This window comes from Solanum pennellii, chromosome 1, assembly GCF_001406875.1.
Source record: "Solanum pennellii chromosome 1, SPENNV200".
Taxonomy (NCBI): domain Eukaryota; kingdom Viridiplantae; phylum Streptophyta; class Magnoliopsida; order Solanales; family Solanaceae; genus Solanum; species Solanum pennellii.
The window spans coordinates 89,060,537-89,084,538 of NC_028637.1; the positions used below are offsets into that span (position 1 = coordinate 89,060,537).

The window sequence follows — 24,002 nt, forward strand, 5'->3', positions numbered from 1 at the left end:
CCCCCCCCCCATAGCCTTTTTCTAGATGCCACATATCCATTCAACACATGTGATTATTAGGTCTCTATACATTTCATATTCTTGTTTTTATATGTTTTGCTAATAGTTTATTATCATACATAGTTATTTCTAGCAATTAGCTTTACATCATGCTAAAGTGGTGGGTCAATGAAATTATTACAAAAATGACAATAATCAAACTCATGCCTCTAAAACATGTAAAATTAAGTAAACGAAAAAAAATAATTCAAATAACATATCCTCAAAAACATGTAGAATTAAAGACAAAAATAGTGTAGAAAATTAATATCGATTGTGCAAAAGTTTCAAAATACTAAACAACAAAAGTATATTAATAAATTATAATTTTTATCGCTGAGGATATGAACATATATATTTTTTACATTGATATATTGTTATCATGCAAAGAGTAACAATATTTACTTAAGATGTAAAATTTACAAACAAATTTAGGAATTAGTTATTGACTTTGATGGTTACATAAAGTACAAATAGAAATGAAATGTTATTCTTTTACGTGTTAAAAAATGTTAAAAACTATTAAAGGAGGACATATTTGCTCAATAATTTTACATATTGATTAATTAAATTAAAGTAATATTTGGACTAACTATTGAAAGTAAAAACACATATTTACTCAATCCTAAACCTATGTTTATTTATGTCTATATAAAGGATACTAAATTTTCTTAAAAAACATCTAAAAACTTTTATAATTCGAGAAACATGTCACTAACGATCCTCGAATCATGAATAAATCTTAGAAGAGTAGAATCAAGGGATCAACAGAATTGTACCCGCAATCTTGATTAACAAAGTTATGTTTCTTCTTATTTTATTGTGATTACAATTTATTTTCTGTCACTTTAAAATTTATTATACTCACATATTTTCAAGTTTGAATTATTTAAGGACATACATATCTACCCTACTAAATAAATAAAAGTATGTCTTTGATAGTTTAAACTTATATTACTCATAAGTTGTATACTATAAATGACATAGGAAAAACATATTTGTTATTTCGCTAAATATAAATATAGCGATAATTATTTTATTACTGTTGAATCCTTTATTTGTTATCGAGAAGGCACAATTAAGTAAATTAAAAATACGCAACTTTTAATACTCTCTCCATCCGGAAATATTTGTCATGTTGCGCTTATCAAAATTCAGTTTGACTAATTTTCAAAGGTAAATTAGATCACATTAATTTGATATTTTAGACAAAAAATTAGATATTTTAAAACTATATGAAAAGTACTATAAATTTTAATTTTTTGCATATTAATATGATGATATCTTAAAATGTTAGTCAAAGTTTTTATAATTTGACTCTAAAAATAAAACCCATGACAAATAATACCAGACAAAAGGAATAATTAGGACATTAAATGAGAGGTAAATGTCATATTATTAGTATAACATTAGTAAATAAAGGTCAAGTCTTAATCAATTGGTTGCTCCCTATATAAATGTTGTGAATAATTGCTTTCACAATTTCCAATCATGATGTAGTAATATAAGAAACAAATAACAATATTAAACCAATGAATTTGTGTCCACTAGCTAGTATCTATACTTATCCAATATTAGGTCTCAACTTTCTTGGAACCACACAGCACGTTTTCTTTTTTTGCTTTGGGTACCTTTCTCATATTTTGTCTAGTAGGGACAAATTCAAAAAGATAGGTTTTCAAAAAAATTGGAGTAGACCAAATTTCTTTTTTGTGTGTGCTAAAAAAATAAATTTGAGTAATAATACCATTTGTTGATGAAAAAGGTGGGAAGGAAATATTATACTTACTAATAACTTAAAATTACACTATCAAAGAATTTCGTTGGAAAGATAAACTTTGTGGAATTCTTAATTAGAGATTTCGGTTTAAATCCTGAGAAAAAGATGTTCACCTTTAATAAATCGTATGAGTTGTGAATTCTAATTAATTAAGGATCCAAAATCGATATTGAATATTGAATGAAAAAATCAAAATAAAATAAATAAATAAATAATCTACAAAAGACCTGTCTTTACTATTTCACTTTTATGTTAAAAAATCTAAAGAAAGAAAAGTTATCACCTAAAGTTGAAACAACAAATCTTTAGAATGAGACATGGAATACTCTTCCACTCATTACTCATGGGCAACGTAGAGTTCAATTAAATCTCCGTTATTGGAAAAATTATATTGCAAAATAATTAGGATAAAAAGGTGTATTTCGATAGGGAGGGAAAATGTGTGTTTAATTTAAAATGTTTGATTGGTCTAATTTTTTGAAAAACTAGGGAAAAAGTAACATGAAAAATAAGTTTTACAAATAGCATTTGCACACTGATTGTGTCTCTCGCCTTTCAACACACGTCATCTTTACCTATATGACCTACTAGACTATCACCACCTCACCGGTATCGTAGCCACTCTTATTGGACACTCTTCTTTAGAAAATTATGTCATATATATATAAGTAATATGATAACCAAAGTAGCTAAGTAACATATTTTAGACATTCTTGACACAATAATATGATGTAGCCTAGTGGTTTCAGGTGTCTTGAAAGGATAAAGACACACGAACTTAAAGTGTTAGTGTGTTTGAATCTCACTAATAACAATTTTTTTTCGCTTTTTAAAAAGAGAAGGTTCACTTTAGCACTTGAACTCCTTCGTAAAATTTCTGGCTCCGTCACTGCATCCTACGCCTCTTCCCTCATCCCATCTCCCATAACAAAATATTTTCCTTCGTACTGAACACTTCCAAAATATAAATTTCATATTATTATTATTGATAAGTTATATTGATAAAAATATAGTATAGTAACAAATGGGGTTCCAAATTTTGTTATAGACATTATAATATTTTTGAATTTTTCCTTACTATTTCCCCTTGTGAACTTTCAAGATAATGATTTTTTATAATCTCTTAAAGATATTTTCCTGACCTCAAATCTAGCTCTTTCCCATTTATTTCAATTTTTTTTTTTTAATATTTCAAAAGAGTTAAAAGACATGTCCTACTCATCCATCTTCAAAAATCTTTTGCATACACTTTAATCATTATTTTTTTCTCCTCAATCTTTCACAAAATCTAACCCTCAGCTATTGCATTATTCAAACCATCTCCAGAAAGACTTAACTTTTTTTGTGCATAAATGTACCACAATCTTAAAGCTAAAGAAAAGATGTTGAAAAAAAAATAAAATTTGACTCAACAACCAAATCTATTTCTTTTGGTGAATCAAATAAGTGTATATATATTATTATCATTATTATTTTAGATTTTCTGTCTGGAAACATATGGAATATTTAGTTCTTTGATTCATCATTTTGATAGGAGAAAATATTTGCCAATGCATGTTTGGTAAATGGGACACAAACATGGGTGGGTACTAATTCATCATATACATTTAAATCATTTCCTGACCAAACTCTATGATTTCATTGACTTCTATGAACAAAAATTTACTGTCTTGCCGGCAAACTTTCAAATATTTGAAATATTACCGCTAATAAGGCGGGATATCTCATCTTATCTCATCTAACTTGATAAAACTATGTAATTAAATATAATTTACTACCATACATATTTACATAATATTAGTATTTATACTTTTAAAATATTACGTACTTATCATTAATTAAGAATTTTCTATCATATATCGAAGAAAATATACTCAAATACATATATTTTATTACCAGATACATAAAAAATAGGGTAAGAGGCGAGTGAGATTCCTATGTATCCCAGATTTATGTGAATCACACTACATATATGTATCTGTGTGTATCTAGTGTGCTTCATACTGATACATGAGAGAGTGACGAGCAAGATGGGAAAGAGGCTAGCGAAATTTATTATGTATCTCATATACATTCGAATCCACTTGTATATAATGTATCTAGAATAAATTATACCTAACTTTGACCACATGTATTCGAGATACATATATCGACTTTCATTTACTGTCTCCTATTTGTTTATTTATTTTATTTACTAGGTAAATTATCCGTGCTTCGCACGGGATTGGACTATTTTATTAAACTTGCATATGATTATTCGGTAATATGACTTACAGTAAATGATTAAGTTTCATGGAAAATGAGGAATGAAAAAGGTTCATAAGAAGTTTAATTAATGTATTTCAATTCGATTCCTCTATAGAAAAAAAAACTATAATAGTGGCAGAAATAAAAGTTTTTTTTACTAAAAACCAAATGTAATAAATTCAACTATTTCAAAAATGTTATGAGTTGTGGAATTAAAGGTGCAAGAGTAGTAACGTAACATTGCAATCAAAATCAATTTTCTTTGTTTATACGAAGAAATTAGAAAGGGACAAAAGAGAATATCAATTTTCAATCGTCTTCTGTGTAACTTTTAAGCAAGTTAAAAGAAAAAAGTCACCAAAATAGCAAAAAGAGTTGTCATACTTACATATATTACTACGACTTACAGTAAAGATTAAGCTCCATGGATGAAAAACTTTTAAGAATGAAACAAACTTCACAAGAAGCTTAATCAAGGTAATTGAATTCAACTACCCAACGGAAAAAACCTTCAAATAATAGTGGCAGCAAATCCCTCTATTCATAGATAACAGAGGGTAGTGTAAATAAATATTTATTGTGCCTTATCGGAAAGGTCACAACTCTTTGGAAAAGTTGCAACCATTTGAAAAAGTCACAACCTTTCATAAAAGTCACAATTTTCATAAAAGTTACAACTACTTATATAAAAGTTGCAACTCCTCATAAAAATCGCAACTTTTCATATAAATCACAACTCTTCATAAAAGTCGTAACTATTCATTAAAGTCACAACTTTTCATAAAAGTCACAAGTCTTCATTAAAGTCGCAACCCTTCATAAAAGTCACAATTCTTCTTGAAAGGGGAAGGCTAGTTTTGGAAATAAATAAACTTAAAAGGAAATTCTGGTTTGTGGTGGTGCCACGTAGACGGACCTAAAGTTTTCTTTTATATATATATATATATATGATATGATTGAATAAGTGGACATAGCTGGAGGCACCAAAATCTGGTAAAATATGTAATATTGCAAACTAGAGTATGTCTAACTAATTAATTCGCTCAATTAGTTCTAGGATTATAATTCCATGATAACTGTCTGCTAACCAAACGATAACTTATTTATTGTACGTACTGCTCTGATAAAGCAAATACTACTTCAACGTCTTTTAAAAAAATCAACTGAAGATCTAAATTTTGACCATGTTTTACTGATTATACTTTCTTCAGGTCTTTTACACAATGTTCTTATATTATTATATTGCTTGTTTAGAAACTGCTATCCAAAATGCATTTCTCATTCATAGAAGATTTGACTTCATCAAGATTAAGATTTTAGTGGTCATGTTTTTACTACAGGGTTAAAGTCCTTGGTTGCATTCCCAGTAAGATGTGAAGTTTCATAGATTTCACATCCATTAAGATTGGCTTAAGAGCATTGCAATTGGCACTTAAAGATTCACTCAACTACTAACAAAGGTTGTGGTAGAGTGGAAAGTACTCGTTCATCCTTAACCAAGGTCTTAGAGATCTCGGGTTCAAGTCACCTCTGCTATAGTCATTATTAGGTAAAATTTTACCCCAATGTAGGTGCAAATCCGGATTTAATCGGCCTCCGATGTGGATACCAAATACCGGGTGGGAAAACAAAAAAAAAAAGAGATTCACTCAACAGCAGGATGTTTGTAGCCTGTAGATTGTAAGAGGGTAAAAATACATTAATAGATCACATTTTACAAATAATTCAACAGATGAGAACTCAACTTTTCTCTCTGTTCTAATATTGGTAAATACCATAAGATAACAGCTTCTGTATGTGAAAAAAGCCTGCAGGCTGCAGCTTTCTTTTTCTTACAAAGCCCTCTAGGAGAATGATCAAAATGTACACAACAAATTATTGATATTTTATCACAAGATTTGGAGATATATTTCTGCAGTAACAGCTCACTCAACCTGACGAGCGCTGATGATCCTGTAGTAACAGCTCATTTCGTCATTTGATGAGAACCTCTAATCCTCCAAGAAAACCACACATTTGTCTACCTGGCCAAGACATCTAAGTCTCTGTTCTGTGATTGCAGGATCACGAATATATTCTTCAAGCTGACTTTAATTTAGAGTCAAGGGTACATACATTTATCTCCCAGGAGATGCAAACCTTGATTTACTTCTACATCGACTTAAAACCGGATCCATTGGGGGTGACAAGTTGACAGCCTGACGCATAATCTCTGCAGTATAAAGAATTTCAGCATCACATTATCGTATAAATCAATCAAGCAAGAGTTAATTCATAAACGCCTTCGACAATAGCAACCATAAATAGAGTTGGACTTCCAGGAAATACTAATGCAGGATTGGAAAGAATTTGACCATCAAAATATTGTCATCAGTAAAGCAATTGCAGAAAAAATGTTTAACTATCACTTCATACAAGACAAGAACAGGGGCAACAAGTGAAACAAGATATCTTGCATTTTAATTGACCTGGGTTCACTTTCATGACAGTTAAATTGAAAACAGTTGAATGTATTATCATATTGAGTTTGGGAAGAACAACTTAAAGTTATAGTATGAGTTGTAAAAAAGTAAAATACTTAGTTGAACGGATGTCCCATCAAAATTTGAAACAAAATAGTGTTAAGTTTAAATTAGTTTGAATTTGGGCAAATTTTGTCATTGCAGAAAAGAATTCATATATCACAAGCAACTAAGGTCTCCAATAAAAGGGCATAGGATGAGTTGTGAAACATGGGAAACACTGATGACAAGGTACTTATCAATAACATAAACTACAAGTTACAGATCGCTCCTAACAATCTTTTCCAAGTCAGTATGGACCGGTAGCAGGAAGTATTGGGTAAGACACAAAAGGAAAGAAGCTCAGATGATTGCCATAACTCTGAGTCACCTACAGCAGCCCTTAATCAAATCAATGTGTAGGAAGTACAAAGTAAGAAACCATGACAAACACGTTGAACAAAACGGTGGATCAGAGCCATGAACATCAGTCCTCATGACATTGAGAGCCTTGTAACAAAATACAGAAAGGCTTCAAAAATAAGTTCACCCTAGAAAATTGTATTTCTTTTTATTAGTCGAATTTCATTTGATAAACACAAAATCTATCAAAAATATGCATAAGATCTGTATGTGAATTTCCTTGCGTCACCCACTTGTTTCCACAAAGTTTGACAAACTGTCCATAAAAACAGGGTGCTTTTCTCATCCCAAAAAAAATTTGCAACTAAAAAGATCTCTAAATGCTTTTTACGTCTCTCTCATTATAATGAGATAGTCTCATATTCTTATCTTCCACATAAAATCCAGAATAGAATAGAGATTATTTCATTATGATGAGAAGTAAAAAGAACAACCAAAAATTTAAAGAGTATGAAGTCTGAAAGACTAATGTTTAGCACACAAACCATGGATTAGAAAAAGAAACAAGAAATTAACAAATACATGCACTCCTAGTATTATTATTCCAATCCTTTTCTTAATCTCTGATCCAAATTAGATCTCTCAGTTTTCTTTTCCTTTATCCTATTTACTTAATCTGACTTCACTCATTCACCTTTTTATTTTCTACTCTATTTTACTCTGACTTGATGGTTCATTCATCCTTTAGTCTCTTAAATTATATGATAGTCCATAATGTATTCTATATTGAGATGTGTGAACCAGTAAAGCAAAAAAAGACAAGTTAAAAATCAGCCGAAATGGTGGAAAACTTCATCAGATATGGACTGCTGTCCATATTCTCACACAATTGTCAAGCAATACTCCTCATAATTAGTTTAGTTTTAAATCTTATCCGAAAAACAAAGGGTCAAAACTTGCCTCGTTTCCTTTGCAACTCTTCATCAAGCTCTTCTTTCCACTTTCTTTGCCTCTCAGAGAAGCTTGCAACAATAGCAATTATTCAGTCTCAACAGCCAACGAAACTGAAATTAGTCAGGAAGGAAGAATAACACAATGCATTATCTACCTTGAATTGACAGCGTCACGTTGAGAACCAAGAGGATCTTTCCATTCATTGTTCCTTGGTGATTGAATTTCCTGAATAGCTTCATTACCTAAGCCACCAATATTTGATATTCTCTTGGAGTGAGTAACTGGGCTGGGAGCACAAGCACCTTCTGTGGCAGTAGAAAGTCTTCTGCTAAGAAAACGTTTTGGGGACCTACTTTTTGGTGGTAAGTTAACATTACTTGGAAAATTTTCCTTGTTCCCAATGCCAGCAAGACTTGGGGTGCTGGAAACATTCATAGAATTAAGAAATTCTTCATATAGTGGCGATTGCAGCTTCTTCAAATCCATTGCCTACATAAACACGAACAAATAAAGATGAGAGTAATCATGTGATACATTGATTTGCCCACAAAATTAAAGATAACTGTGATAGCGTAATGACCAATAGAGATAAGCCTAGAGAGGAATAAGATTAAAGTTTCAAGTCATGATAATGAATTGTTGGTTATACTGCATGAAATTTTACACACTGAAATAGAGATAAGACTATAGAGAGGAATAAGATTAAAGTTTCAAGTCATGATAATGAATTGTTGGTGATACTGTATGAAATTTTACACACTGACAAACAGCTACCTTTTCATCAAGGAATGCTCTAATTTTAGACTCCGTCAATTCATCATCATCCTCGGCTGCAGATTGCCCACCTGAAAATGCAAAAGCATCCTCCTTGTATGACATGATGAGGCTATTTGTGGGCTTAATAGTTGCTTGACCAAAATCAAGGTTAGCTTGACTTTTCGTTAACTCGTGACTTTCATCGAATTTGCACGGCCAATCATTATCAGGTTCAGACATCGGGTTAAAACTCTACATCCAAGAACAAATGAAGATATACATTAAGTCTTCTCATTCACAACAACACATTATATTGACAGAAGGAAACTGCACCTTATAATTAGCATGGGAATGCAAATCTGAACTGCATTTCACAGATGCACCAAACATAAAATCATCATTATCCATCTGGCACATGTCATCGTCTGAATTCCCTAGTTTCCAAAGTGACTCTTTTCCGAATGAATTCTCAGGATATACAGTGGAGCACCTCACAGTGCTCACGTCGCAAACATCTTTCAAGCCATTGCAGGTAGCTCTGATATCAGGATTGGTTCTGCAGCATCATAGATCCTCAGCTTTTACACAGATTGTCATGATAGACAAAAAAGAATCTTCAGATATCCAAACATAGGAAAAGTAAATGCTTACGAGGTTCTAACATCCATCCTTTGTGCTGCCATGTTTTCGGGATTTCCCTGTTAATTGATGTATTAGCTTTATTTTAACAGAAGTATGATGAGTATTACTCCACAGTAAAGAAGTTTAAACAAACTAACCAGAAAGGAAGAACGAAGAAAAGTGCGTGCTTCCTGATGCTCTCCCGTAACAAATGGATGCTGCGCACAATTAGAAAAAACAAACGTTCCATCAGTGACACGTTTTTTTATGTTTCTTACTGTTGCTAAAACCTATAAGCTTTGCACAAGGCAGTATTATACATATTAAAGCATCACGCCTCTATCACCAAACTAAAATAATGGTTAACCCAACAAACATTCAGAAGTGAAGGACCAATTTCATGAATACCTGTAGCAAATTTGATGCAGAAGTCCTCAGGTGTGGTTCCCTGCCAGAACATTAAGTCAAAACGAAGGAATAAGGATGTGAAGGAAGATATATGACAAACCTGAGCATCTCATGGAAATAATCCAGCTTATGCTTCATTTGCTAGTAACTTCCCAAGAGAGGGAATGCATAAACTTAAAAATAGGGTATAATGGCTGGGTGGAAATAGGGGGGGAGGAGATCAAGCAGAAAATCCAGACATACTTCTGCAAACATTTTAATAGGAAGTCCTTTGCTTCAGCAGACAGATGCTCTGGGATGGGAGGATGGGATTTAGTTGTCCCTATATGAAAAAGAGCAGCAACCTGAAATAGAAAAGTGTCAGGCACGAGGGTACCTATAATATTGAAATATTTATGTCAATTTCACAATGTAATTACTAACAATAAATGAAACACAAGCTTACCTCCTGATACTGCTGGCTCCAAGGAGGCTTTCCAGTAGCCATTTCAATAATAGTACATCCGACACTCCATATGTCAGCAGAGCTATCATTTTTAGAAAAACACAATTATTGTGGTGTCAAAATTCAGAAAATGTAGGGATTTGTAGAAGGTAAAAGCAACTAAACACCCAATCAGAAGGAGAGGCATGAGACAAAGTGCTTCTCCGAACACTAGGACATTTCATCAGTAAAGTGAGGCATTTAAATTGTACTATAAACTTGAAGCTTGCCAACTTTCAGTTCCAAGGTCAAGTAAACAATTCATAGATGATTAATTGGTTGAAGGATCTAAAGTTTCTATCCAATGTTCTAAGGAGGTTCATTCATGCCATATGCTTTTAGCAAAACTTCCATGCAATTTGGGAAAACAAATACTGATGCTATTAACAATATAGGAGGATGGGTGAAGTTTAACAGATGATTGTTGGTAATAATTTATGTGCTATATTTGACTTCTTCTACAAATTTGCATGTGCACCATTTACTTTGATCAATAGTAATTTTTTCAACATAATTTTGACAAAATTAGACTGGAGTTAAATCATAAATACTAACTAGTTAAGGAAAAATTGATTGAGTCTCTATTATGTTTTTTGTCGGAACAGCTGAACAGATGATTCAACAATCCAATCCTGCAAGTACCATTAAAATCCCACTTAGGGTCTCTACTCTGAAACTACTAGACACAATATCAATCATGTGTCATATATACTGAAACATGAGGGTGATGTTTTGCGTACATTAAGTAATCAATTGTTAATGTAAAGATATGACACTTTGGCTTAACTCAAACCCCAAAAGCTAGCTCAAGAGGAGAGAATTGCTCAAGTCCACATAAACAGACCACCGGTCCATTCCCTTACCAACGCGGAACTCTAACAATCAAAAATACTATGTGCCATACACAATCAGAAAAACATGTCTTCTTTTTATAGTTACAGCTGGTCCTCTCAACAGTCCATACATGACATCTTGGGTATTTTTTATGAAATAATTCTACTCACAAGCTATGGCCAGTCTGCAGAATAACTTCAGGAGCCATCCAGTATGGAGTACCCTTCATTGACTTGGCACCAGTCATAGTAGCCTGAAGCAGTGCCAAGAGTCAGCTATAAAATATCAAAAGCAAGACCAAAAATAATAAGAGACAGTGAAGCCAAAGAAGTCCATACCAATTCAACAACCTTCTTGGATGCACCAAAATCAGCAAGTTTAATGCAACCTTTATTATCGACAAGTATGTTTGCTCCCTAAAGGGAAAAGAAACCTCATCAAACTCGGAGAGTTGTGGGGAGGGTGAGCATGAAAACAAGCTAATCTCATACGAATAGTTGAAGAAAAGAATTACCTTAATATCTCTGTGCATAATTCCATTCTTATGCAAGTATTCCAGACCCAATAACAATTGTTTGGTGTACATTCTTATAACCTAGTATGCCATCAAAAGAAATAATGAGATGCCCCAGAAGATTAGGAACCACTATCTGTGCTGATAAGCAAATTTCAGGTTGCAGTTACAGTAGTTAAGTCCGTTCTGACAAACGAGAAGTGTTGGCTGTTGGCTATGGGAAGAACTTAAGAAAGGTTATACATTGGGCGATCATGGTATCCCAGTTGCCTGGCTACTTGTACCTTGTTGGCCAGGGACCGATACACACCTTGTAATCCCCTTCCTCCTTTGTGTAATACTAAGAAGTTCAGTTATTCGTTCCTATTTGAACTAGTTAACAGCCAAATGGAATGAGTTTTTCTTGAAAATAAAGCCAGAAAAACAAATTCATACCAGTATGTACCCTTTTGTAATTCAAATAACAGACATACGCAGCCAGCACTTACAGATTCAGGGAAGGATCCAAATTTTCCCAAAAGTGACGAGATTGAGCCACCAGGAACAAATTCCAACAATATATTCAGTGATCCCACCTCTCTTGCAGTTCCCAAGTATCTCTGTGAAAAAAAAGCACAATCAAGAATTTTATACTCAACCTTATGCAATTCAATAGACAGCAGAACTGCACTCACCACTATGTTGGGATGGGAGAGATTCTTCAATAGATTCACTTCTTCCTCGAGCTCTCTAACATGAGCCTGAAAATTACAAATACAGATCAGCTAAACAAAAAAATAGAACCTTCCATAGAACTAAACGAAGGAGGTTAAAACTAGTAAAACATAACTATTGTCTGTACGAACATGATAAACAATCTTGGTTCTTTAGAAATCAAATTGCTCGTAAAAAACTACTGTTACTACTGAATCTATATCAGCTAGAGTCATTTATATGATTCTTATATATCCACCACACTATTCAGACCCATTTCACACCACTGGGAAAGTAATTTATCTTATAGGGAAATTGATCATACACTAAAGCGAATAACTGAAGCAATCAGCTAAATCAAAATCTCTTACTTGAGCTCGCTCTCTTGAAGCACCATTCATCGCAATGGAAACCTGCAATTGAAGTAAATCAAACAGAAACTATTAAAAATACATTAACCAAAACTCACAAATCTCTTGAAATGTTTTTTCAAAAAAAATGGAGAAAAACATCATGAAAAAAAATCACCTCCTTTATAGCGAGCAGCTCTCCAGAATCAACATTCATCCCCATATACACCCTACCAAAAGCACCACATCCAATCATTTCACCTTTCCTCCAGCGGATTGGCGTATTATCATCTTTCTTATCCGCCTTCACCGGTGAAGACTCGGCTTTAGAAATAGACGGAAGAGCAGGAACTTGAGACTTGGAGAAGATCCCTATACTCGATTTACGTATACTGGAACCGATTTTCTCAACGAAACCTCCAAATGCACTGCCGGCACCGATTTCCGAGTCGCCGGAGGGTTTGAAAACTAGAGATCGGCGAACGGAGCCGATGAAATCCTGCATTTTGAGGGAGCAAAGAGAGGGAGAGTTGTGGATTAGGGTTCACTGATTCGCATTTGATCGTTGAGAGAGTTAGAAGTAATGGGGGGATTTGTTTTCAAAAATAAAATAAAGCTTTTTTTTTGAATTTGTGCCTTACTGTTCTTGGAGTTTGTGGATGTGTGTGTCCACACTCTTTCTTATTTAAGTTTCCCATTTTACCCAACTAACGGCATTATTATTTGGTCCATTTTTAAATGCTTTGACCAATTGACAATTTTTAATCTTTTTCTATTTCTTTTTTTAAAAAAAAAAAACTAATTTTTACATTGCACAATATGTTAAGTCATGTAATGCACAATTTTATGAATTAATATCATATTATTAAAAGATTAAATAAAATCTTTGTCAAATAATTATACTTAAAAGAATAACGTCTGAATATTTGTGAATGGTGAATATATGTGAGTTGATTATAAATTTTATCTATATCAAATTTTTTTTTGAAATTGAATATATTAAATATTTATTAAATAAAGTGATAAAATTCTGACTTAAACGAAAATAATTTGGGTAAAATTATTGGAAGGTCATGAATCCTTTTACAACATGAGGTGCTAGAAGGTTAGTTCTAATCAGGCCTTGAATTTCATAACGAGTCCCGAAATTTTCTTGACATACTTTTCAATCTTGTTATAAGCTGACTTGTTCTCTGAAATTACTTGAAATCCTTAAAAAAAAATTGTTAAAGATTCATTATATTGAACTCTGCACAGTTGACTAAATATTATAATAAAAGGTTATTAGGAAGCTCCCTATTACAAATAAATTAAAAGTTTATTTGCTAAGTTTCTTTCTTTTGTAAATCATATCGAGTAATATCAAATAGTTTAGTGTAACTATAAACATAACACTGAATTATGATAGATAACTAGAATACACAATAATCATGTCTTGGACGACCTCAATGAATGAATATGAGAGTTGATTAAAAGCAAAGTTCTTTGAAAATGGATGAATTTTAAGCTCATTTAAAGTCAGTTTTAAATAAATTTTAAATAAGTTTTCCGAAAAAATCTGATGAATTACCATATAATATACACATTATTTTTTACTATTCATCTCTTCGTCAACTCAAATACAAATATAATGGAAAAATCTAATTAAAATTATAAGTTTTTTTTTTTCAAATTTCAATGATTGATCATATAACATAACACACTAATATGACTTCGTGGATCTCAATGGCCATTAAGGCTTGATCCGTTCATATAAGTCATGTAGCGTGTGCAATTTTCACCATTATTTTAGTCGACGTTGTCTTCTCTACATCACTCCGTGCTCCAATTTGGTAGACACAACAAGTTAACAACTAAAAATTGATATTTTACATAGTATAACAAATACGTATTGTTTATTTAATAAGGGTCATAGATATATTTTAAAAAATTACAGCGTATTCTCCAAATATCGCTATTCCTTTTTTGTATATCTCATTCACTTCTCTCCGCCCTTTCTCACTGCATCTCCCCTCTCTCACTCCCTTCTCTCCCTCTTTCGTTCTTCTATATATTATACAATATCACGAATGAATAATTGGTATGTATTGAATACAACCTATATTCTTATATCAAGAATGAATATAATCATTACAAGACCAAATAAATACAAGTGATGCAAATGTATTGGTCTGTATCAATCTGTATTTCTACATTGTTTTAATCACAAATGAATACAAGTGATATAACGATGCTTGTACATATCAGATATATTCTATATTAGCATGTATTCCTGAATCATAAAAAAATACACACATACAAGTGCAAAATATAAATAATATAATTTTATATATATCAAAACATATTATATAAAATCGTATTATTACTACAACCTATATTTATCGAATACAACTTATATCTAGCCTCTCTCCTCTCTTCCACAATCTCAATCACCTCTTTCTTTTTTATATGATTAATAAACAATTAAATACTCAAACTATAATTATAATTTTTTAATTAAACCTAAAAATCAAAATGAGTAGAAGTGACCCAAGTCAAGACCCCTTGAGAAATGGACACACAAAAACAGTCGCTTGTCACTACAGCATGACAAGCCCATCCCCTCACGTTTCCGATTCCCTATGCGCTACTACTTGAACTCCAATTTTGATTTTTGGTAAAATTGAGTTATCTGCGATTGGGGTTCATTTCTCTCCTGTCAAATTCACTTGTTCTTCGATTATGGCTTTAAATATGGAGTCTTTGGCTGAGGCAACTTCTGGGGCCATAGGATCTTTGCTAAGCACCACTATATTGTATCCTTTGGATACTTGCAAGACCAAGTATCAAGCTGAACTTCGAGCTCATGGTCTGGCCAAATACAGGTGTTTACCTTTTTAGATATTTCTTTATCTGGTCACATCTATCAGTATCTTTTTAACCTTCTCTGTGTGTCTGCTTTTATTTTTTTTAAAAATGCTTTTTCTCTCAGTTTTTCTTATGATTGTTTGTTATATGAGCATTTTTGATAATTATGATTTATGGATTTTCGTGATAAGTGGGAAATGATCCGTAAATAACTCAACATTCAACCAAGTTCACCATATTGACTTCTTGTAGCATGAGTGCAAGCAGATAATATTATGCCAATTTTATAAAATATATACATGCAATACCTAGTTTTATGGAGAGACCACAGGTTGGCATGCCCCATTTTTAGGCTATAAACTTGCCCCTACAGCCTATACACCCTCCTCATTTAGCGGAACTTGAAACCTGAGATGTTGTAATATTTACATTAAGTCATATGTATTTAGTGTTGGAAAGAAATGAGTTGAAATAGGGTGATTTGACAGTTTGATATAGCGGAACCCAGTTAGTTTGGAATTGAGTGCAGTTCATCGATTGTTTGATTTGTTCATGGGGCTTCATTCAAGGATTTGTAATGTAGATATCGTCTTATCAATGTATGTGATAATGAACATGTGATCGTTATGGCTTTTTCATGCTATAGGGGTCGATCAAGCTATTTTCCCCACTGAAATAGCTACTTGTCCTCAAGGTTCAAGTAGAGCGACATCAATTTAGGATGTGGAACATACTCCATCACCTCAAGAGCAAATTCTGTGGCAAAGCCATCATTCTTGTTCACTCTTTTAACTATTCCAGTGTTTGCTTTCATGTAAGAGGCATGGTAGTGTCTGAGCCACCTTGAATGCATCTCAATTATTCACCTAGTGGTTTTTTTCCCCGGTAACTTCGTCTGCTAAGGTCGAGACAGATAGGAAGAAATCAGCTGGTGTTTTTTTTTTCCTGAGGTCTGCACCCATTTCATTTACTACTAGGTTACAACTCTGTCGGATAAAGTACTTCTGGATAGTGTTGTTACTGTTAGAAAGATATAATTAAGAGAAGGCTTTTGTTCCCAATGAATTCTGATAACAAGGTTTCTTCGAGTCTGATTACAGATGTTTGATCTGAATCTACATTTCCCTTAGCTTTTATAGTTAGTTCTGAAATATTGAGCCTCAGTAGTAAGAGGAGAAACAAAGGGGTGATATTACATGAGATTGTAACTGAAAAGCACCAAAGGAGTATGTTATTGATTAAGTCCTTTGAGGACGTAAATAGCATGAAAGCCCGTCTAGAAGTGAAGAATGAGGTAGTTGGCTAGAGCTTAGACCCAGGTTCCAATGTTAGGTTCAAGGCCATTAGATGATAAAAAAGCATTAGGTTCAAGGCTATTAAGTTATAAACTTCTTTTTCATATCCATTTTGCCGTCTGATAGACTGACAACATGCAATCTTTCTCGGAATCGCATCATCAGCTCGCCAAATCAGGAAGGAGGTTGGACTTGGAATGAGTGCTTCTTTGGCTGCTTAAGGATAAGCTGCCAATGGAATTCCGTGATGTCCTAGCTAACCGGTGGTTTTTGGGGAGGGGAAGGTTGACAGAAGTGAAGAGATAATAGAGGAAAACTAATCTCAAGCGTTGCCAAAGCCTTTAAATCAAATGTATACAGTAATTGCATCAAGAATGTTTAGAGGAAATCATTCATAAAGATGGGTGATCATGACTATCTGTGACTATCTAAAATTGCAAAATGAGTATATATTTATCTTGTATACATTTTTGGAAGTCCCACTTTAAATAAATGGAAGTTGATTGTTGGAAGGAAATTGTCTCCATTTCACCCGTAACTAATATAAATATGTAATGGTCAAATTTCTGAGTTGAAAATTAATGAAATGTAATTGTGCTTTTCAAGCAGTAAATATGCCAACGATGCACATTTTAAGAGTCATTTATTGGTTTGAAATGTAACTTTTTATATTTGAGGAAATTAAAAGTTTAAGCCAAAGAAGATCAAGTTAGCAAAATATTTTTGGGTTTGGTTATTGACTCTTAAAGTACCTAACATTGGAAAAAGCTCAAAAAACTCAAATCAAGAATTCTTATTGGTGGTCAGCATGATTGTGCATTGAAAAGGCTAGAGTAGAAAAAATCTCCTTAACTTCCTTAATATATGTTTTGAAAAAAAAATAAAAAATATGTCATTGCCACATGATTCAGTTTAAGGAGTTATTATCATCAACAACAGACCATTGAAACCCTATTTATGTTATTGTATTTTCTTGAGGATTGTCTCTATAGTAGTAGTTAAGGAGGTTCAAGATTAGTACGAGACTCCGCGTTCCAATCTCGTTAGCACAATTTCACCACCTTTTTCTGAACCTTTTTGGTGAAATTTTTGGGTCAAATAACAATTCCAAGAGGGTCCTCCCACATAAGAAAACATGTGGTGTTTAATTGTGTACACCTTCATACATCAAGATTTCCGAATACCATTTGTGCTTTTGATACATCTTGTGGTTGATTGGGGTAAGAGCTGCAAGAAAATGTGGCTCATTTCTATTATTAGGTGTCACACGTGCCATCTGTACACAAGAGGCATGTTTTTTATGTACAAGTAGAGCAGTCTGACCAAAGAAATGGTTGTTAAAGTTGCTCTTCGTTGGACGTTGATAGTGGAAAAATGATACTCTTTTTATGGTGTATGCCACAATAACTGACCACATGTACCGAGTAGCATAGTTGAGAAATGTGCTTAGCTAGGAGAACTAGGGAGCCATAGATGATCCAGATTGTTCTTTGGTAGGCTACAACATGTTGTGAGTGCTTATAGATGAAAATATTGGAGTGTGGCCCTTATTAGCATGTGCTTCGAATTATGATTTGGCAATCAATACTTAATTGCTACATAGCCAAGGCCCAAGGGTAAAGTTCCTTTACTACTCCTTTTGTGTTACATCTTATATCCAGTTTTTTGTTTTGCAAGTACTTGTAAATCGGAAGTGTCTCTATAAACTTCAATTACTGCAAAAGTTTCTCATAGGAGGATTTTGAGTAAGGATTAAGGTTAATAAGATCTTTATTATCTGAAATTATTATCACGGAAGATAAATTTATCTCCTCTAACTATTGAATCCTTTACTTGTATATATCTCACTATTTGTTCTTTATGTTTCAATGCTAATTATGTTGGATGCCGATTGCTAATAACTGGTTTGCACTACGGTAGGTCCTGACACGTAAAAGAATGAGGTTTATAACTCGAACTTTTACCAAAAATATGCATAGAAAGCTACATGGATATATGCATCCATACAGACATATCTGGTAGCACTAATTTCTCTTTGCTTTTAAACTTTCTGCCTCATTATGTACTGATTGTCAGTGCTTTTTCATTGCATGATGTTACTTTTGCTCAAAAACCATGTTCTCGTTTGTTCATTGTTTATGTGAAATAAGAGGAGGAGAGAGAAGAACATTTGGAATTAGTTGCTTAATTATTCCCTCAAGCAATTGAGTTTAAATAACCTTTACGAGGAATAGAAAATAAGAAAATAACGAATTTTTCATATTCAACAGTCCCCCTCAAGTTGGATAGTACATATTGCATGCTCCTAGTTTGTTACAAATATAGTCAACTCTGGATCCTCGAAGTGGTTTTATGAGAACATCTGCTAGCTGGTCCTTTGAGTTGACGGAACTCGTAAAAACGCAACCAGACTCAATCTTCTGTCGGATCAAGTGACAATCTATTTCAATGTGCTTCATTCTGTCATGAAACACTAGATTTGAAGTGATACGTAGTACATCTTGATTATCACAAATCAGTTTCATAGGTTCAGTGCCTCCAATCTTTAACTTTTGATAAGTTGTCTTAGACACATAAGCTCACAAGTAGCCAATGTCACAGCCCAATATTCTGCCTCTGCTTTTCACCTGGCCATCACATCCTGCTTGCTTACTTTTTTGAGATATTGGATTGCCTCCAAATAAAATACAATAACCTGAAGTGACTGTCTATCAAAGGGTGATCCTGTTCAATCTGCATCACAATATCCAACAATATTGCATGTTCCTTGTCTTCATACCATGAATCTTGTCCTAGAGAGCCTTTCACAGATCTTAGGATGTGAATCATTACATTCTAACATCAAATAAATTGTCAGGTTGTGTGATCGTAATATAGTTGAGTTTGCCAACAAGTCTGGAACGAGTTTAATGTTTGAGTCTATGAGAGTGTCCATAGGTTTGTAACTCATTATACCCGTGTCTTCCGAATGTCTAAGGCATACTTCCTCTGTGAAATGGCAATGCCTTTGCTAGACTATACCACCTCAATGCCTAAGAAATTGACCTTCAGCCTAACTCCTCAACCATAAAACTAACTCACCTAACTCATGAGGTGAGGATTTCCAAAATTATATAAAGAGTCCAATTGCCCATCCCACAAACAATGTGGGACTACTAACACTCTGCATGCCCGGGCCTGCCAACTGGAGCGTGAATAATATAATATGGGGTCCAACATCAGATAAATAAATAATTGAGATGAGCATGGCTCTGATACCATATGAAATAAGAGAAAGAATAAGAAGAGAATTGGGAATTAGTTGCCTAATTATTCCCTCAAGCTATTGGGTAAGTTACCTTTACAAGGAATACAAAATAAGAAAAGAGAAAAGGGTGAACCCCATGCACAAAGCATCCCGCGCTCACGCAAGGTTCAGGCCTTCAGGGAAGGGCCACACCCCAAGAGTTTGTGGCGTAGGCAGACTACCATGATGAAGTATGTCTTTATTACTTAATTACAGGAATTTGGGAATTTTTCTATATTTACAATTTTACATAATATCGACTTTTGCCATGTTTGGCAGTTTATTTAAATATCTCTACTGGATTTTGTACCCAAGTATGACCAGTGATGTGATTGCATCAACTTCTTTTGAAATGCAGGAATACTCTTGATGTCTTGTTGGAGGCCATTTCTTCTCGGCAAATTCCTTCACTCTATCAGGGTCTTGGGACAAAGAATGTGCAGTCTTTTGTTTCGTCTTTTATTTACTTCTATGGATATGATTTTTTCAAGAAACTATACTTGAAGAAGAGTGGATTTAAATCCATTGGAACAAGAGCTAACTTAGTAATTGCTGTTGCAGCGGGGGCATTTACAGTCATAATAACCCAGGTGAATCATACATGGCAATTATACTTGGACTAAAATTGATTTTAGTTTTCTCAAATATTGAAAAGAAGGTTGCCTGCAATTAGACAATTTATGAAGTTTTGTCGATTTAAATTGCTGTGCTTTAAAGCTATGATGGCCTGCTTCCAGGCCTAGTTGAAACTGCAAAAGGAAAGGTGATTTCCCATGTGAAGTGCGCACTCTTATCTTTGTCCCTTTAAAGGATGTGCCTTTGGAAACTGGATTAATGCTAAAGTAGGTTATATCCTTCTGGTGATGGTTAGAACTCAAAATTTGGTGATGTATACTGACCCATGAACTCATACATGTGGTTATTTTTTCATGGAGTATTTTCTGTTCGTTTACTTAAATCATTGAGACCTCATACAGTTCTTGCTTTTGTAGGAAAACCTTGATTTCTTTACTAATCAAACAAAAAAAACTTGGATTTCTTTGGTAGCTGCATAATCAATCTATTTGATTAAGACAGCATACTTTTCGTTGTCTTTCACTTTGAGTTGTCTACATTTGTAAGCTGGATGGCCTTGTTGCACAGAGGTGGAGATCAGAGAGAGTCGTTCTGATATTATATTTATGGGAACTTATCAAAAAACAAGTTCCAAAAAGCTGTTATTTCCCAGTTCATATATGTGCTTAATGCTTTTAAAGATTAAATAGAACAAGAAAGTTGCATATCTCTTTTAGAGTGAAACTATCTGTACCACCAATGTGTAGAATAAGGGTCTCTGACAATGGATGTGGAGGTGTCTTCTGGCAGTGGTCTTTACTTTTGTTCTGGTTGCATCTTCTGGGAATTGTTTGCTCCAGCTTGTGTACTTCTGTTTCTTATAATGTTTCTTTTATATCTGTTCTTCTATTGATCTGAAGTTTTACTCTGATATTATATTTATTGGAACTTATCAAAAAAACAAGTTCCAAAAAGCTGTTATTTCCCAGTTCATATATGTGCTTAATGCTTTTAAAGATTAAATAGAACAAGAAAGTTGCATATCTCTTTTAGAGTGAAACTATCTGTACCACCAATGTGTAGAATAAGGGTCTCTGACAATGGATGTGGAGGTGTCTTCTGGCAGTGGTCTTTACTTTTGTTCTGGTTGCATCTTCTGGGAATTGTTTGCTCCAGCTTGTGTACTTCTGTTTCTTATAATGTTTCTTTTATATCTGTTCTTCTATTGATCTGAAGTTTTACTCTGATATTATATTTATTGGAACTTATCAAAAAAACAAGTTCCAAAAAGCTGTTATTTCCCAGTTCATATATGTGCTTAATGCTTTTAAAGATTAAATAGAACAAGAAAGTTGCATATCTCTTTTAGAGTGAAACTATCTGTACCACCAATGTGTAGAATAAGGGTCTCTGACAATGGATGTGGAGGTGTCTTCTGGCAGTGGTCTTTACTTTTGTTCTGGTTGCATCTTCTGGGAATTGTTTGCTCTAGCTTGTGTACTTCTGTTTCTTATAAGGTTTCTTTTATATCTGTTCTTCTATTGATCTGAAGTTTTACTCTGATATTGCAGCCTCTAGATACAGCAGCTTCAAGAATGCAAACTAGTGAATTTGGTAAATCGAAGGGATTCTGGAAAACCCTCTCGGAGAGCACTTGGAGTGAAGCATTTGATGGTCTAGGAATATCCATCATTCTCACTTCAAATCCAGCGATTCAGGTATTTACATGCTTTATTTTCTAATGTGAGAGTGTTCCACCATTTCTTTCAATGTCGTATGTTTGTGATGCTTAAAGTATGCTCACCTGATACCCACTTGCATACTATTGCTTTACCTTCCAAATTTCACATTATGTCTCGACACATTGCAATATGATATCACCAAATTATGTTCAGGGACATCAATGAATAATTTTCTGTTGCAATATGTGGTATTGTGCAGTACACGGCCTTTGATCAATTTAAACAAAGAATGCTGAAGGGGAAGATGAAAAGCAATAGAGAGGTGGAATCAAGTCCAGAATCTCTTTCTGCTTTTTCTGCTTTTGTTTTGGGGGCAGTCTCAAAATGTTTTGCCACCTGCATCACTTACCCGTTAATAAGGTATATTCAGTTGAGCATTTCATACTCAAGCGTGACTCTATGCCAATTGTGTCAAACATGTAAAAGGGTACTTGAACATCTGCTCCTTTTCTATTGTTATATACTTAGTCAGACACTATTTGCTCAAACATTAGAGAATACCAGTGCCAGAATCACCAAGATTTAGCCGGGAAGTCCCATATTGGGGGTAAAGCGCTCCCTAACAAAGGCGATTCCGTACATGGTGGGATTCAAACCCGAGACCTCTAGTTAAGGATGAAGGAGTACTTACCACTCCATCACAACCCTTGTTGGTTACATTTGACATCTTAACTCCTACTGTGTATCTAGTACGTTGATGGCTCCTTTTTCTTTGGCGTCAACGTAGCTGTATTTACTCATATGCACTGTGTATAGGTGTAAAGTCATGATACAAGCTGCTGAATCAGAAGGAGATGCAGAGGATGAAGCGGAGTTAAAAGCCCGAAAAACAATCTCTGGATCACTTCATGCCATATGGAAAAAGGAAGGGCACATGGGATTCTTTAAAGGGTTACAGCCTCAGATCCTGAAGACAGTTCTAAGCTCCGCACTGCTGTTGATGATTAAAGAGAAGATCTCAAAAACCACATGGGTTCTGCTATTAGCAGTAAGGAGATATCTGTTCCTAACGAGGACCAGACTAAAGAGCTCTTGAAAATTCTCTTATAAGAGCTGCTGCATGATTCAAATATAACAATGCAATTAGCTCGTAGGTCCTTGTTCGAGACGTGGAACCACCTTGCACACAAATAAATTGTTTCATCTGATAGCGCAATTCTCTTTCAGTTTGTCTGTTGAAATGGTATGTTTCAGATTATCTTTTTATGTCTTCTTCCTGTATACAACAATCACGATTTGTAGTTCGTGTTCTTTCAAGTTCTACCTCTACATATCAGTACTAATGTAAAGATTTGGTCATATTTCTACTTGTCTGCATTTGGTCTTCATTCAGTAGAACTTTACATTCTCCAGAAGTGGTTCAGTTTCAACTTTAGATCTATTTTATATTCAAGCAGTTCTTTTCCCCTACAATTTGGTCAGCTTGTGATATTAAGCTTTGACGTTTTGTCATGTAAAAATTATATGGATTCCTACAGCCCCTGCATTGCAAATCTCTCTCTCTTTTACTTGTCTGATAATTTTCTTTGTTAATTCTTTCTGTTAAGCAATTATAGCAAGTAAATTTAAATACAAACTTTAATACTAAAGCAAGAATAACAACAGAAAAGGACAAAAACAGACTGATAAATATGAAACCTTGTTACTCTAAACTATTACCCAATTGACACAATGCAAAACCTTCCTAGACCCAATTGCATTTTACCGTATAGGTTCCAAAAGCCCTCTTTGGA

At 33.8% G+C, this 24,002-nt stretch overlaps 2 protein-coding genes across 2 annotated transcripts; one reads left to right on the forward strand and one right to left on the reverse strand.

Annotated features, from left to right (window-relative positions):
* Window positions 1-5,733: 5,733 nt before the first annotated feature.
* On the reverse strand, window positions 5,734-13,208 carry LOC107011843 (mitogen-activated protein kinase kinase kinase NPK1). The gene is made up of 17 exons (XM_015211542.2): window positions 12,723-13,208; window positions 12,566-12,607; window positions 12,176-12,241; window positions 11,990-12,100; window positions 11,502-11,582; window positions 11,326-11,403; window positions 11,158-11,240; window positions 10,115-10,196; window positions 9,913-10,013; window positions 9,670-9,709; window positions 9,420-9,479; window positions 9,292-9,338; window positions 8,974-9,196; window positions 8,659-8,892; window positions 8,039-8,373; window positions 7,891-7,952; window positions 5,734-6,278 (listed from the first exon to the last, which is right to left on the reverse strand). Exons 1-17 carry the CDS (start codon window positions 13,047-13,049, stop codon window positions 6,184-6,186), a joined length of 2,067 nt encoding a protein of 688 aa, XP_015067028.1. The 5' UTR covers window positions 13,050-13,208; the 3' UTR covers window positions 5,734-6,183.
* A 1,864-nt stretch (window positions 13,209-15,072) lies between these two features.
* LOC107006620 (peroxisomal adenine nucleotide carrier 1-like) lies at window positions 15,073-23,679 on the forward strand. Its single transcript, XM_015206709.2, has 5 exons — window positions 15,073-15,408; window positions 20,331-20,562; window positions 22,099-22,245; window positions 22,469-22,629; window positions 23,026-23,679. Exons 1-5 carry the CDS (start codon window positions 15,266-15,268, stop codon window positions 23,303-23,305), a joined length of 963 nt encoding a protein of 320 aa, XP_015062195.1. The 5' UTR covers window positions 15,073-15,265; the 3' UTR covers window positions 23,306-23,679.
* Window positions 23,680-24,002: the final 323 nt, after the last annotated feature.